We start from the raw sequence: 17,483 nt of genomic DNA on the forward strand, positions 1-17,483 counted from the left end.
TTGCTATGATGCACACCGACCACCAGGAGGAAGACACTCAACACAGGAGTTGCCCCCTGGTGATCAGTGCACTCCCACAGGGGGAGTGCCATTCAGCCAGAAGCCAGACTCATGGATGGCGAGTGGAACAGCAGTAGCAGGAGCCTCTCCCACCTCCGCAGCAGCGCTAAGGACCTTTAGGAGAGGGCCTAAGTTGGCAGGCAGACATCCCCTGAGGGGTCTCACTCTGTGAGAGGGCACAGGCCAGGCTGAGGGACCTCCCCCAATGCACGAATGTCTAGTATATATAATAAATAAACCAAAAATGGAAACAAAAAGGGCCTGCTAAAGGTAAAATGATCCCACATCATTTCTGTGAGCCTCTAACAAAATTGATTATGCAGATGTCTACAGTGAGTGCTTAGGAACTGCAAGATGACTTTCTGAAATATCAAGTCTCTACCAATTCAGCTTTTTAATTTTCTGAATATATATTTTCTAATTACTTAAAAACTTGAAATTTTGTTAATTTTATGTATACTAGAAAATAGAATGCTTTATTAATGAGAACTATTTTCCTCTATCATTGTTCAGGTAACAGAAAAAGATGTGTATGATTACATGTATCAAGTACATAGTGACACAACTATTCATTTGAACACTGTTAAATACAAATTAAGCATTTCTAAATATGCAGCTAGAAATCACACGTCTTTAGCTTTAGTGAAGTCTTAGAAAAGTTTATTTTGTGCTTAGAATATTTTTCTAAAGCATCACAAAATTACTACACATCCAAACTCTTCAGTGGTAGAATACTTAATATTCTACAGGAGAGGCATTTAAAGATAACTGTTGTACATTATGAAACTGTAAGTCTAATGAACCAACACAGAGGAAGAAACTAGATGAGAGGGGACATTACAGAAATCATCTATTACATAATAGACAGGTGATTCATTCTGAATACTTAGTTTTTCCCCTTCTCAAAGCCAATACAGTTCTCTATTGCCACCCCACACTAACCTCATTTTTGCTGTGTTCTAACTCTTTAAAGAGTAAAAATATATTAAATGTCCCATCCTGATGATTCCCACACAATAGAAAGTATAGAATACAAAGTATGTCTTCTCAAACACATAAAAACATTTTAAAACAGTAAGACTTTGCAAAATCATTTAAGAATTTTCTGTATGTGAGGACAAATGTATATTGAAAACTAATACTATAAAAGATGCTGTTTCCTTAGTACAGTGATGGCGAACCTTTTGAGCTTGGCATGTCAGCATTTTGAAAAATCCTAATTTAACTCTGGTGCTGTCACATATAGAAATTTTTTGATCTTTGCAACCATAGTAAAACAAAGACTTATATTTTTGATATTTATTTTATATATTTAAATGCCATTTAACAAAGAAAAATCAACCAAAAAAATGAGTTCGTGTGTCATAAGTTTGCCATCACTGCCTTAGTAGAATGCTAACTTTATATCAGATTAAGCTTCTATAAATTCTTAAAATGTAAAATAGCTTTTCCACATCAAATAAAAATCAGGAATGTTCACCTTCACATTAAAAAAAAAAATTCCAAGTACAAGTTCAACAAGAATGATTTAAAAATCTAATCAGTGGCCAAAATGTTATATCAGTAAGCAGCTCTTCAATTTTTAAAAAATATATTTTTATTGATTTCAGAGAAGGGAGATAGAGAAATATCAATGATAAGAATCACTGACCACCTGCCTCCTGCATGCCCCAACTGGGGATTGAATATGCAACTCAGAAATGTGCCCTGACCAGGAATCAAACCGCGACCTCCTGGTTCATAAGGCAATGCTCAACCCCTGAGCCAACTCTTCAACTGTAAACAGCCCTCAGTAAACTTGTTCGCAACAACAAAATAAAATACTATTTATTAAAACATGAAAAACATTTCCAGGATACTATCCAATTTGGAAAATGAAAAATGTAACCCATGGCATGGTAAGAAAAAGACACTGATCACAGGAACAAAAACAGCAACCAACCTTATAGGAATCAAGACAACACCATGGACTTATGAAAACTTCCTAAATCAGTAGCATATCTATGTGTAAAAAACTATAATTAAGGTAGTTTTTATTAGTTGTGCAAATCTAAAAATACAAGGAAATTTTGAACTATATCTCTAAAAGGACCAGAGTTGTCACTGAAATACTACTTTTTGAGATAGTGAACAAAGTTCCCATTTATGGGAAATATGGTGTGTGTTTTTTCACACAGTGAAACAGAAAAACTTTATAAAATGAGAAATCTTTTTCTGTAATCTCCTTAAATACCTCAATAATGCAATACTTGGGAAGTGTAAGTTTTTAACTCAGAAAAATTTTATTATGAAAGGTTATTATTAAACAAACATACACAAATCTTATTGCTTGGCACCAGATTCTTCAAAATATTAAAAAACTGTTTAAACCACCATACTATTGTTATATCCTATTTCAAACTTTTTACACAGTGCTATCTTTTATTTTGTGAAGGCAGACCTTTCAATCTAATGACAATATAGACTGAATCCTCCAGTGTACAAAGTTACAGTTCACTTCAAACCAAAAGAAATGATTCATCTGTTTATGTCCAAATCATATTGATAGTCATAAAAATTAACTAGGATTTATCTGTGGCCAATGAAGGACCCACAGAGCGTTGTCTTATGGCACTCTGCGTAAAGTCTTTGTTTGTTCCTTCTTTCCTTTCAGCTTCTTCTTCTGAAACATCTTCATCATCAGCTTCGTGTTCCTCCTCCACTTTTCTCAAAGGTTGAGAAGATTCTGGTAATAATTTTTCTTAAAGATAAAGACCAAAAAATGTTTTTTGTTGATGTATTAGATTTACATTAGTGTAAAATCAAGACACGATTCATATACCATAAACTGTTTTGGCATTTATTTATCAATCGTAAGTTTGATTTCCAAAAGGAAACAGTTATTAAGAGGTAGCGTAAAAATAAAAGTTGGTTTGCAATATCCATTTTACTTACCAAATTCACTATTATTACCTATTTATAAATTGAAATTAATGAATCAGAATTAACACTGTAAATATGGATGTTTTAAGAAAATATATTATATCAAATATAACTATCTTATATTAATTTGCTATTAAACCTTTTAAGTAATAAGTACACTGAAACAAACTTCAGCACTACCCTTGTTTCAGTTCTCAAGTGAACAGCAATCAAACATTTACAGTTGAAGGTTATATTCCTACCCATTTTTTTTAAAGTGTTTTCATAAACGTGATCCTCTCTCTATGCCACAGGTACTTTTATAAAGGTACTAGAGGCCCAGTACATGAAATTCGTGCACAGGTAGGGTCCCCAGCAGCTGTCGGCCAGGGCCTCCCTTCATTCTGCACCACCCCCTGGTGGTCAGCGCACATCATAGCGAGTGATCGAATTCCCAGTTGGTCAAACTCCCAAGGGGACACTGCACATTAGGCATATATATATACACACACATACACATATATATATATAATTATAAACAATAAAATGTGCTAATTTTAATTTTTAAATATATACATATATACTCTTTTTACTTTTTTTAATAAGGCCAGTTGCTACTTAACTTAAACTTAGAACACACCATGTTAAAATGACATCAAAACACAGAATTGGGTCAACGAGCTTTACTCTCTTCAGTGTTCCTAGACTGCCCCTAATCCTGAGCAATCAATCCAGAATGGAGGGGGAAAAATACAGGAACAGAGCGTAAATCAGAAAACTATGGGGAGAAATTACCACATAGTGGACAATCTGTTCCTTTGTCTGTCTGGTATCCCTCTTCCTGTTTGGTCAATAGCCTCTTCCCTATACCACATCTCTTGTAGTTATAGTGAGCACTGCAGTTTACAGCAGTGGTTCTCCACCAGGGGTGATTTTGCCCCAAGAAAAATTTGGCAATGTCTGGAGATATTTTTGATTGTCAAATTGAGAGGTGGTGCTATTGGAGACCAACAGGATGCTAAATATCCAACAGCATACAAAAGACAGCCCATCATACTTAAAAATTATGCAGCCTAAAAGGGCAATAGTATCAAGGTTGAAAAGCCCTGGTTTACAGTGACTGTTGCAAGTGAGCCCTTTACACAAGTGGAGTGCACCAGGAATTTTCCAAAAGATGGGGGTAGGGAAAAGGTATATTTCCTTCTTTTTCTGCGATTGTGTGCAATAACCATTTTATGCTAAGGACTGAAAAGAGCCAAAAATGGAGCAAACAAAGACAAGGAAAACTGGGCAATTCAGAAACATAACATGCTAACATCTGAGCCCTAGGATCCAATCAACTCTGCCCTCAGATTTCCTTGCTACATAAACCAATAAATTCCTATTTTGCTTAAAGCTCGACTGAGTTGGGTATTTCCCTAGCAACTCGAAATCTAAGCCAAACACACAGACTGAAAAACAGCTCAAATCATGTAGCCTATTTGTCAACTGTAATAAAAAAATAAATTTTAAAAATGAATAAATAAGTAAGTAATAAAAGAATCCAAAAGAATAAAACAAAATAAAAATATTCTTACTGGAAGGGTATGGCTGTGGTCTGTGTCTTCTTGAAGGACAAAGGCAATCTGCCAAAAATATCATACACTGCAAAAACAAACAAAAGAAATCCAAATATATAATATATGAAAAAGCTAGTACAACTATATAAAATTATCAAATTTTATGATATTTTTCTTCCTACTACTCTAAAAATAAAGTACTTACGAGTCCTAATAATAGTCCTGAGAGCAGAGTTGCTAAAGCAAAAACTGTGTATGATCCCCATACCGGTAATCCAAGGTCCTCAATTAAATAGTTATGGCAAGTCTAAAATTAAAAGAAAAAAAAAAACAACCTAAAAACCTGGTCACTTAAAAAGCATATGTCAAAAATGTTTAATATAGAAATAAAATTTTAGCTCATACCCTGATCCACATAGATAGCTGAAAGAGTGCTGACATACTACTCATCCTAAAATAAAAGCAAGATGATTAAAAAACCCAGTAAGATATACATCTGCTCCCGCTGTAACAGATTAAAAAAAAAAAAAAAAAAAAGACATACTAGGTGTACCAGTTAATGCAGATTTTTTTCAATAGATGGAGTTACACATGTTGATATATATGCGATTTGATATGTATGCTATTTTGTTGTACTGACAGTAAGCTTCAAAACTTCATATGTCAAATTTGCTGAAGGTGTTAACATCATAGATATATTTACGCTTAAAAATGTCGAATTTCGTCCTAACCAGTTTGGCTCTGTGGATAGCGTCAGCCTGCGGACTGAAGGATCCCAGGTTCAATTCCGATCAAGGGCATGTACCTTGGTTGTGGGCACATCCCCAGTAGGGGGTGTGCAGGAGGCAGCTGATCGATGTTTCTCTCTCATCCATGTTTCTAACTCTCTATCCTTCTCCCTTCCTCTCTGTAAAAAATCAATAAAGTATATTAAAAAAAATGTCGAATTTCATGCCAAAAAAAAGAGCATTTGCGGGAAGTTTTAATTCATTACTTTATTTTGAAGAAAAGTACTGCAGAAAGTTATTGCATACTTCAGGAAGCTTATGCTCCATCTCAAGATACTTGTGAAGGCTGATTTAAATGCTTTAAAAGTGATGATTTTGATGTGAAAGATAAAGAGTGTCCAGGTCAACCAAAAAAGTTAGAAGACCAACAATTACAAGCATTATTGGATGAAGATGCATGTCAAACTCAAAAACAACTTGCAAAAAGATTAAACGTTGCTCAGCAAACAATTTCCAATCGTTTACAAACAATGGGAAAGATTTTAAAGGAAGGAAAATGGGTGCCACATCAACTGAACGAAAGACAAATGGAAAAACGAAAAGTCATCAGTAAAATGTTGCTTCAACGGCACGAAAGTCTTTTTTGCATCGAATTGTGACTGGCGATGAAAAGTGGATTTATTTTGAGAATCCCAAACGCACAAAATCATGGGTTGATCCAGGTTAACCAAAACATGGACTGCAAGGCCAAATTGCTTCAGAAAGAAGACAATGCTCTGCGTTTGGTGGGATCAGGAAGGTGTGGTGTATTATGAGCTTCTAAAACCAGGTGAAACCATTAATACTGATCACTACCGACAACAAACAATCAATTTGAACCACACTTTGATTGTGAAACTACCATGATGACGCACCATCACACACTTCAAAACCAGTTAAACACACGTTAAAAGATTTTGCCTGGGAAGTATTAACCCACTCCCTGTATTCACCAGACCTTGCTTCCTCAGATTACCACTTGTTTTGATCGATGGCACACGCACTTTCTGAGCAGCACTTCAAAACATACGAAGAAGTGGAAAATTGGGTCCCTGAATGGTTTGCCTCGAAACAAGGAAAGTTCTATTGGGACGGTACCCACAGATTACCTAAAGATGGTGGAAATGTGTAACTAGCGATGGACATTACTTTGAATAAAGTTCTGTTGATGTTTCTCTTGAAATTATTGTGTTTTCTTTGATTACAAAATCCACATTATTAACCAGTACACCTAGTACATCTTTGAAGTACAATATGTGTGTATATCTTCTATTTTTACTCGAATTTCCCAGCAGGCTAGATTATTGCTGGTGTTCATCAAGATTAGTCCTGCAGTACTAATTTCAAGACTGTAATAAGAAGACTTACTAATGAAAATTAAGTTTCTGAAAATTGTTGCCACTATGTGTTCTCATAAATAAAACACTTAATGGCTATTTTTTCATTTTTTCCTATTGCTTTGAGATTAATATTTCACCTTTCATCTGATGACTTCTCCAATGTACTCTGAGTAACAGATTACAAGCTCTATGGAACCAATCAGTTAAAGTTAGGCATAGTGAAAAGCAAATGGCTCCAAATAAGCAGAGAATCCCTTCATGAACAGAGCCCGAAGGAAGAACTAGGGGCACTAACTGAGCGGAAGGATCCCCCCACTTGAAGTTTACCCCCCTTCCATATTAACATTAAATAAAACTTACAATAGCATTAATTTGAGATAGTTTAATGATATATAAAATAACTATATAGAAAAGATGTGCTAAATCATCATATAAGTAAAACTAATGATTATTTCACATAATGAAACCCACATGGACAGTTAGAAAAAGGCATGCTCCAAAAATAAGGGCTTATGTTGTTTGCCGCCAACACATAAACCAATTCGTACATAAGCCAAAGTTCCTATATGCAGGATGACCTGATTCAGCTGCCAATCATTGGGTAAGTGAACCTGCTGAGCTGACACTCATTGTGAGTGCCCTTATTCAGTCTACCAATAAAAAAAAGGTATGGGCTGCTGCCCTAAGGATTCAACAGAGACTTAGAAGCAACCCTCTTCTTCTACCAAAAGGGTAAGAAGACTCTTTTATGAAATTTCAAAAGAACAAAATCACCCTAGCCAGCGTAGCTCAGTTGGTTGGATATCATCCCTGCACCAAAAGGTTGCTGGTTAGATTCCTGGTCAGGGCACATGCCCGGGTTGTGCGCTCAATCTCCAGTAGGCAGCCAATCAATGTTACATACTCTTACATTGATGATTCTCTCTCCCCCTCGCTCTTCCTCTCTAATAATCAATAAACTATTCTTTAAAAAATAATAAAATTAGTTACATTTTCAGTTCAACATAGAAAGGTACTTTAATCTTGTTGCTTTTGTTTAAAATGCGAAATGGGAAGAGGAACGAGGGATTGAAACATAGAGCACTGTATAGCCTCACTATAGTTTGAACTAATTAGACTCTATCACAAATGCTAGGTCCCTTAATTGGGTTGGACATGATGGTTCAGTATGGGAATTCTGACAAATCAATTCAGAAATTTTTCACAGGAGAGGTTTAAGAGAAAGATGAAAAAGATAACTTCTATTTCAAAATAATGTTTAGGGACTTATCTTTCCCCCACTCCCAGAATCCAGAATCCATTTTTTTTTATCTCTTATACAATTGGTGCCCCAATGTTCCATATTCCAACAGCATGTTGGTTAAGAGGACAAGGAAGAGATAGCTTAGTCACACCAGGATAAGTTAGCCCACGGTGACCTCAACAAAACTCAATATTCCTGGAAGTCTCTCAAATGACCCATAAGGCATTGCCCCCAATGACTAGAATGAAATATGCATGCTATTTCCAATGCTTACTGCTCCATAACAAACTGCTACCCTCTGGTTATATGTAAAGCTCAGTGATCAGTCATGATATTAGGGTTATTATTCATCCATCTATTCAAACAAAAAGTTATCAGACAAGCGGAATAATTCAATCACATTAAATCAAGAACTAAAATCTAAAGGTTAGCACAAGTATGGTTCTCATTCAAATATTAAGCTCAAATGATAGCTTAACCATTACATTGTTCACACTCTTAGGATTACTTAGCTTTTGATGATACAAATGACCACATATACAGAGTTAAAACATTCCTGAAAAGGCTTTCAACTTAATGCTATAAAATGTCTAACTTGATAAGAATCAAAGGATCTGTTTAACTTAGAAGAGTCAAATCAAAAATATCACACAAGAAGTCCAAGTATGTCTTATTTATATGAAATATAATTCTCTGTTCTAATTAAAACTCAAATAAATAAGAAAAAAAATCCCTTGTACTTACAGAATAGAGCCTGGACCAAACCATGATGAAACAGGTTCAATACTCTTCCACTCTTTTTCACTTATAAAGTTTATGAAGTCCTTTTTAGTCCTTGGGCCCTGATAGCGCCTAAATTCACCATCTTTACAACTGAAGAGGATCAGAATTAAATATTAACCAGCACCAAATAAATAAACTTTTTATTTGTTTTGCTATTTCTTTAATCTCACTATACAATTAATCCTGATATTCAAAGTCATTAGCAATGCACAAATAACAAATTACATTTATCAACTCACAATATCTTAGCCCAAAATTTAATTAAACAATGAGGTTATATTTCTATACAATCATAAGCCTTAAGTCTGTTACTGTTTTTATTCCAAATAATAAAATTATGAAAAATAATGTCGTTATAGGATACAAAGTAGAGAAATCTCAGAAAATGACTTTTAAGCCTTATGTATAAAGCACATATTACATGAAAAGTTGTTAGAAAGTGTTTGATACTTATTGTCAGTTATTGTTAAGCTATAAGTTAAGCATTTAAGGCAATTTTCTGGTACTTTCAGTCATAATCACATCATCTCAGGCATCATACCTTAAGTCACTGGAGGCATCTGGCTAAGTGTTTCCCTTCGTCCTATTTCAGTGATTCTATTTTACAGTCTGCAGTGCCTTCTTCCTAACATCTACCTGGTTCTTCCCAATCCCAATGTACCAGTATGTTCTGTCAAAAGGTCATAAATACCTTCCCTACTCCCACCATTCTTAAACTTTCTTAAATAATAGTTAGTCTAATCCTACTTATTAACACTTTTATTTTTATCACTTAAATGCAACAACTTTCAATAGTTCCCTATTACCTACAATAGGGTTAAAGGATTCTTTATCCATCCAGAGTCAAATACCACAAGTAAGCCAAAATACAAAAGTTTTGTGGGGAAAAATGGCATATGAGCTGTTTTGGAAGGACAAGTATGATTTGAAAAGGCAGAAATTAGGGGAACGGGCACTATAAACATGACTAAAAGAAAATGGGCAAGAAATTCCAGGTATGTTTAGGGGGTGTTGAAAGTGAAAAGGGGAAGTCTGATGTATAGCCACATAAGGGGCCTGTAGAGAAACATACTGATTGAAAAGGAAAAGAAGCACTTACAGCAGTGATAGCGAACCTATGTCACCTCTGACACGCGAACTCATTTTTTTGGTTGATTTTTCTTTGCTAAATGGCATTTAAATATATAAAATAAATATCAAAAATTAAATCTTTTTCTTACTATGGTTGCAAATATCAAAATTTTTCTATATGTGACATGGCACCAGAGTTAAGTTAGGGTTTTTCAAAATGCTGACACGCCGAGCTCAAAAGGTTCGCCATCACTGACTTACAGAGATAAGAGAATAGACATTTAAAGATACAAAGGGAGCAGGGAAGAATAAAAAAGGCACAGGTAAACAGATATAAACATAGAAAGACAACAAAGAAAAGCAAAATATAGACACACAAAGAACTGTCAACTTATTTTCATAACTTTAAATGAGGAGAGTGGTACCTCCTGGCATTGAATCCACCAGTTAGATGAGTATTAAGGTACAGGGCAGGTACACAGATTTGAGATTTCTTATCCCCACTTAGAATATAAAGTCAAACTAAAAGATGTGATACTGAAGACTACATAATCTTATTCATTCTGACTTAACACCCAACTATTTTCCCAAGGTTGAGCTATAGCACATTCTAGCTAATTTTTTAACATATCACATTCCTACTTATGAATACTTATGAGACTACACTCAGGGTAGAATGCTTACTCTGAACTTTTGAAAATTCTACCTCCAAGGTTGCATTTCAACTCCATAATCTCCATGAACCACTCCAGCCCAGTGATTTTTCCCTTACCAAACTTCCTTCAGGACCTACCACAACTCTGAGCTCAAAAACACTTAACTATGCTGAAGAGTACCAAACCATTTCATGTGGACATCACCTTCGAAAACAATTACAAATCTCCGAGATCAGGGACTGTTTCATATATTGTTCATCTATCTCACAGCACCTAGGATGGCACTAGCGGTTAATAAGCCTTCTAAATACTTAATGAATATAATGTTCTTTAAATATGATATAGGCCAGAGGCCTACTATTCTGATTATACTATGATGCCTCCTTCTCCATAACTACCAAATCTTTAAATACTTACTGATAAACAGTAGGAAGAGCAGTTATGATAAATCGTCCACTCAGTCCTGCAAATATAAAGATTAGAAATAAATACAAGGAAGAACACAAAGTAGGTTTAATATGGGCCAATCACTAGCTACTTAAAAGATGATTCTGATTTAAATACTAATAAGGAAAAAAATATTAAATTATACCTAAAAGTAGTTGTTTTATAACATAAACAATAAAAAAAATCCTATTTACTTACAGCAACTTAAAAAAACATATTATCAATTAAAAAGTGAAACCTTTGGATCAGTGGTTGCCAACCAGTAGTCCGCAAGGTCTGAAAAGTTGGCAACCACTGGTCTATATTATAAAGGTCTAAAATCAAATCCAATTACACTTGACATTCAGAAAACACAGGCTGAATTTAAGGCGTTGTTAAAAATGGAAAACATTATGAATCATAAGATGGGCAATAATAATAATAGCACCTAACATTATTATTAATCCAGCATTAACATTAATGTAACGGAGAATTAATCTCCCTATGCCTCAGTTCTCTTATCTACAAAGTGGAATGTTACCTATCTCACAAGATTGTGTGAGGATTACATAATAAATGCAAAACATTTGAAGTACTACCTCTAGTGGGCAAGTGCTCAATATTAGCTATTACCATACTAGAGGCCCGGTGCATGAAATTTGTGCACGGGGGGGGGGGGGGGGCGTCCCTCAGCCCAGCCTGCGCCCTCTCGTAGTCCGGGACCCCTCGGGGGATGTCTGGGACCCCTTGCTCCTTACTGCCCGCCTTCTCGCTGTTCCTTACCACTCAGCTCACTGCTACTTAGCACTACCACGGAGGCGGGAGAGGTTCCTGCCACCGCTGCTGCACTTGCCAGCTATGAGTCTGGCTTCTGGCTGAGCAGCGCTCCCCCTGTGGGAGCGCACTGACCACAAGGGGGAAGCTCCTGCGTTGAGTGTCTGCCCACTAGTGGTCAGTGCACATCATGGCAACCAGTCATTCTGGTCATTCCACCATAATGGTTGCTTAGGCTTTTATTATATAGATAGATGGAATAGGAGCAGAGTCAAGAACCCAGGTATACCATGACCAAGAACAGATAAAATGAGACTGGACTAAGAAAAGAGTATCCCTAAGGGCAGGACCTGCCACTGGTCCAGAGGGCCAAGTCAGGAGTGTACCTGACCCCACAACCATGCAGGCTTTAAACTTAAGAGCCCATGTCTTCAAATCACAGGTATTAAATTCAGAATGCAATTACAGATTCAGACACTTGTTAAGAAATATGACCTTGATTCTACAAAGAACCTCAACCACATGCTCCTTATCCCAAAGCTTGCTATGGATGAAAATGGTGGCTTGGCCAATGTCCACCTAGACCACAGTGTTCTAGACTTCTTAAAGGCATCTTACATTCTAGTCTGGGGCCTAGGATACAAAGCAAAAAAGGATCAGAATCAATTATGTGGGGAAGATGTCCCCAAGGTCCCTTAGAACAACACATAAAAGGAATGAGCTGCGTATACAACCAGGGAATCTGTTTTGCAGCCACTGCACACTAAGCCCCCATGAGGGAGGTGTGTGAGTCGGCTTAACTAACTGCAGACAGTTATGTTTTGAAAACCTAATGAAAGGTAGAGTTAAGGCCATGTGATGTGGAAAACAGAATAAACATATCAGCCCAAGATGCAAAGAAACAAAACTACCCACAGACTTACAGTACCTGGCTGTTCTGTAACATCTACTTTTGCAACATTAATCTCAAGATCTTCTCCCCATTCAGCAAAACTTTCCCATTCTGGTTGAAGATTTTGACAAGCAGGACACCATGGAGCAAAACTGAGAAAAACATTTAAAATAAAAAATTAAAAAACATTCAAATACAACCATATTGGAAATAAAAATTATTGAATCTGTAATTTATGAAGAATATTTTATATTAAAAGCAAGATAGTAGAGTGATTAATTTTGTGGAAATGAAAAAGTTTTAAATGTAGACCTAACACTTGGGCAATCAAGAACTATGAATTGATGATGCTAATCACATAAAAGTAATTCTGAGACTAAGCTAAGACAACAAGACTTTTTCACATGCAAAACATCTCTTTTAAAAAACCTTTGGCCCTAGCTGGTTTGCCCAATAGATAGAGCTGGATAGAGCATTGGCCTCAGGACCGAAGGGTCCTGGGTTTGATTCTAATCTAGAGCATGCACCTCAGTTGCAGGCTCCATCCCCGGCCCTTGTTGGGGTGCATGTGGGAGGCAATCTATGTCTCACACCCATCGATGTTTCTGTCTCCCCCTCCCTTCCACTCTCTCTAAAAAATTAATGGAAAAATATCCTCGGGTGAGAAGTAACAAAAAACAAACAAAACAAAAAAAAAAACCTTCGGATTTCTCTATTAAAATGTGGCCACCACTGCCCTAGGTGGTCTGGCTCAGTGGATGGAGCGTCGGCCTGCGGACTGAAGGGTCCCGGGTTCGATTCCGGTCAAGGGCATGTACCTGGGTTGCAGGCACATCCCCAGTAGGGGGTGTGCAGGAGGCAGCTGATGGATGCTTCTCTCTCATTGATGTTTCTAACTCTCTATCCCTCTCCCTTCCTCTCTGTAAAAAATCAATAAAATATATTTTTTTAAAAATGTGGCCACCACAAAATTCAAAGCCAAATTTGAAGTTGACTAGTTTTAATAATTTTACACTGAAGGAGTGTCAAATGCAAGGTGCCAGTATGAGAAAAACAGGAAGCACCAGGACTGGGGAATAAGGAACTTGCATCCCACCTGAAGCAGGAAGCCACTACTCAGGATGACTGCCACAAGAACTGCTGGCCCAGTATGGCAAGCTCTTACATAAAAGCCCAAAATTCTGCATTTTTATATAAATGGCACCTCAAAATGTAAGCCACAGACACAAACATTAGACAGGCCAGCCTGTTTTTAAGATCTCAAGTTTCCAAACCTATGATCAAGCATGTTAAGATTTTTCTTTTTTAACCTAACCTAACCCAAGGATATTTTTCCATTGATTTTTAGAAAGAGAGTGGAAGAGAGAGGGTAACACAGAGAGAAACATGGATGTGAGAGAAACACATAGATTGGTTGCCTCCTGCACGAGCCCTGACCAGGGCCCAGGCCGGGGAGGAGCCTGCAACCAAGGTACATGCCATTGACCAGAATCGAACCCGGGACCCTTAGGTCTGCAGGCCAGCGCTCTATCCACTGAGTGAAACCAGCTAGGGCCATGTTAGGATTTAAATTACTCCTTGAGTATTCAGCATTTTCAAGGCTCTGATTTTTCCCTAACATTTGATTTTTCCACTTTATTGTATACTAGTATTCTCTTATAATTTGCCTCAGGTTTTACCTGTTAAACACAAAAGTAGTTTCTGTACATCATTATATATAATACCTGACTTACTTTATTAAAAATAAATCCCCTAAAAGTAACAGCTTTCTGGAATAAGACTAGTACCACACATAAAAGCCAAAATTCCTAACAGTATTACAATGAAAATATCTCTGTAACAAAACTCCTGATCAGGATGGATTTAATATAGATAACTGACTTGTAATAATTAGCACTAGTACTACTAACTAGATCCCTTTACCAAGTCCTTTTTATTTTGTAAGTGCTTTTTAAAGACTCGGCCTCAAAACTAGTAAGCTGAGAAAAAAATTACCATCGTACACTCTTAATTTCACATAGATGCTCTAATTCAAATCACCTATACTTCATTTTTGACTGATGTATTTATGCAGCTGGATCAAACTGAGTTTCTAAAAATTTCCTTCAGTAATACTTGAACTTATATTTTGCATATAAGTTCATAATCACTATTGTTTAACATATTATTTATGGTACAGTACTTCATGAACGCAATCTAAAGCAAGTTCCTAATAAAAACTAAACACTGTATCGTGCTGTAGTTCCTCTCCCCTGAAACATCAATGGTGCCTGAAAATAAATTTCACGGAGTTACTGGTTTTATTCATACTATACACATTTCCCCCTGTCTTACCCTCCACATAAAGGAACATTTGGTTTTTGACTGGAATTACTGACTTGGCATTATGGGTTTTCCCTTAGTGATGCCCACTGGCACCTGCGCCCTAAACTGGCAGCCCAACAATGCAGGAAAACACTCACTGAGACCTGGCGAAGGGGGCAGGTGTTCTAATAGCTACTACTGCACCCTCCCCTGTGCCAGGCTCGGAAACAGGACGCAGGGCAGCAGAACCTGGACAGGTTGATCAGGTCTCTAGGTAGGTATCTCTCTCTCATCTGTAAAGCGTGGGAAATAATACTTATTTTATAGCATTTGCAGAGAATTAAATGCAGTAATGTATGTAAAGTGCTTCGCAGTGTCTAGTACACAGTTAACACTCAATAACGGTGTTTTCGGGGATTTTTTTTTTTCTTACTAATGCAACTAATATCATATCAGTAATAATGCCACCACTACCACCAATTTAAAACTAAAACAAAGGCAGACAGGTTCTTTTCTACCGATGCAAAAGGCATCTCGTTATAACGGAATCACCACACACTTGTGATTTTCTTCGAACAGAGTTTATAATCACACTCATACATTAATTTTCTCTTTAATGCAGTACCTCCAGGAGAGCACCGAGAGTCACAATCCAGGACATTCAGTTCTCTGCACACACACACACGCACGCAAATAAGAAATGAGAGGGGTAGAAAGAGAAGAGCGAGGAAAGAAAAAATGATCAAGGGAACAAAGATTTTTAAAAAGTCAACCCAACTTGAATGTGCGTGGCATTGAAAAAAATATATACCTAACCCACAAAATAAGATGTAAAACAGTAAGTCCCCAATTCCTACACGATACATGGACTACCTTTTAAGGGCAATTAGACAAAAGGAGAAGCGAGGTTCTGCTCCAATTCCTCTTTTGTGAAATCTGGCGACAATAAATCTGGAGTCCGTCTGTGCACCACCCCTCTAAGATAAATAACTAACGGAACTAGTCTCGCCAACCCCCCCATCCCCCCCAAAGCCATGAATTAAAGTTAAGGGAGAACCAAAACAAAATCTCGCAGGCGCACCACGGCCCCGGACACGAAACCAGCGCGCGCTAGGAAGAAACTTAATATTCGCCGGTAAGAAGCGAGGGGGTGGGACCAGCCGGCGTCCGCAGAGCAGTCGGGGCGCGGGCTCCGCAGTCTGCAGTGGCAGCCCCCCAGAACCTGGGCCCCGCAGGAGGGGCTGGGGTGAAGTCGGGTGCCCAGACTCGGACCTAGGACCCCAGCCCGCCCAGGGGGCCGCGAGACAACCACCCGCGCTCACAATTCTATCATCCACTCTCCTTCCAGCAAGTCTCTCCAGTTCTCGTCCGTGATGACGCGCACGTCGCTCCGCCGCCCGTGGGTCCAGGGAGCCCCACAAAGCAACAGCATCAGGACTGCCACGGGAGCTAGGGGGCTCGCGGGGGTCGCCATGTCGGTCGCTCGCCCACCCCGCAGCAAGCGCGGCGGCCCCACCTCCGCGCACTAGCTCCTCACTTCCGCCCTCGCGGGCAGATCTGCTCATGCGCAAGACCGCGCGGCAGGACGCACGCGCGCCTAGTGGACCCTCAATGTGCGGGAGGACGCCTTGTCCTAGTTGGTTGAATGGGGAAGGAGGGAAGCGCGCCCGTCCCTAGTGCGCATGACAGAAAAGCGGTCTCTGCTCTACGCCTGTTGTGCCCCAGTGTTGCTGGGCAGAAAAAAAAAAGGACAGGGGGCGTGGCTTAGGAAGTGGGCGGGGCGTCGGAGAGGAAGGTTTTTCAAAGTAATGCGTCAGGATTTGGCGCCAACTGATTCTCATTTCATACCTACACTACCGTAGTTTCCGATTAAATGCCCTTCAGAGTTTTCATTTGTTTCCTTTGGGGAAATTTTTGTGGTAAAGCTAATGGATGTATATATGAGTCAGAATATTGGTTTACTTCTGGGGGATTATAAACTGGAACGGTGCACACGGGAACCTTATTAAGTACCCTTTATATTCTATGTCTTTATCTGAACATGAGTTACATGGGCATACACAAATGTAAAAAGCCAATCGAGCTGTACATGTTAAGATTAGTGCACTCTAGGATGTATGTTATCCTGCAGTTTTTTTTAATGCAATAATCACAAAGATGCTAGATCAGAAGTCAAAAGAGAACAAATGCAAATCAAAACGTGCACTCTCTAGAAAGTATTAGTCAAATGAAAATGATTGCCATTACACCTCTCACCTCACATTCTCTCCTAAACTCACTCCAATTGGCCACTTCCCCAACCCTCCACTGAAAGGCCCTTTCTAGGACACTGGTGATCTGCATGTTAATAAAGCCCTTAGTTTCTTCTCAGTAGCCACTCTACTTGACTGCCAGCAGCAATTTACAATCATCACACCCTCTATGAAAGCCTTGTTGTTTTCCCTTCTGTGGTGCCTCGCTTACTTTTTTGTTGTTGTTGTTGTTCCTTCTGAAACTTCTTGGCTGAAACTCCTCTACTTGATTGCCAGACATGAGCTTGTTGCATGATGCTGTAGTGGTCCCCTCCTTTCCTTTATATCCACACACTCCTTCAGATAACCTCAATCTTGGCTTTAAAAGCCATCAAAATGCCTGTCGTTCCAGTCCTGACCCTTCTGGGAACATTGGGCATATAAATTCAACTCTTTGCCGGACATATTTTGAGTAT

General features: G+C 38.2%; 1 protein-coding gene, 1 long non-coding RNA gene and 1 other non-coding gene across 3 annotated transcripts in view; all 3 read right to left on the reverse strand.

Moving 5' to 3' along the window:
- Positions 1 to 698: 698 nt before the first annotated feature.
- LOC132234862 (uncharacterized) overlaps positions 699 to 17,483 on the reverse strand; it is a 213,650-nt gene continuing 196,865 nt past the window's right edge. Inside the window, exon 2 of the long non-coding RNA XR_009452946.1 lies at positions 699 to 1,241. This is a non-coding gene — a long non-coding RNA (uncharacterized LOC132234862). The remainder of the gene's footprint in view (positions 1,242 to 17,483) is intronic.
- TMX1 (thioredoxin related transmembrane protein 1) lies at positions 2,320 to 16,313 on the reverse strand. The gene is made up of 8 exons (XM_059696328.1): positions 16,099 to 16,313; positions 12,509 to 12,624; positions 10,798 to 10,843; positions 8,615 to 8,743; positions 4,926 to 4,971; positions 4,726 to 4,827; positions 4,539 to 4,605; positions 2,320 to 2,800 (listed from the first exon to the last, which is right to left on the reverse strand). Exons 1-8 carry the CDS (start codon positions 16,248 to 16,250, stop codon positions 2,622 to 2,624), a joined length of 837 nt encoding a protein of 278 aa, XP_059552311.1. The 5' UTR covers positions 16,251 to 16,313; the 3' UTR covers positions 2,320 to 2,621.
- LOC132224419 (small nucleolar RNA SNORA70) lies at positions 12,258 to 12,390 on the reverse strand. The gene has a single exon (XR_009450677.1). It is a non-coding gene; the product is annotated as a small nucleolar RNA SNORA70 (small nucleolar RNA).

The sequence above is a fragment of the Myotis daubentonii genome, chromosome 1 (genome assembly GCF_963259705.1).
Source record: "Myotis daubentonii chromosome 1, mMyoDau2.1, whole genome shotgun sequence".
Lineage (NCBI taxonomy): Eukaryota > Metazoa > Chordata > Mammalia > Chiroptera > Vespertilionidae > Myotis > Myotis daubentonii.

Coding starts and splice junctions, on each gene's coding strand:
- TMX1 (XM_059696328.1), bottom strand. CDS start 16,250: ATGGCGACCCCCGCGAGCCCCCTAGCTCCCGTGGCAGTCCTGATGCTG. Junction 12,625..16,098: donor GGAGAGTGGATGATAGAATT/GTGAGCGCGGGT, acceptor TGTTTTTCTCAG/TTTTGCTCCATGGTGTCCTG. Junction 8,744..10,797: donor GCTCTTCCTACTGTTTATCA/GTAAGTATTTAA, acceptor GATCCTCTTCAG/TTGTAAAGATGGTGAATTTA.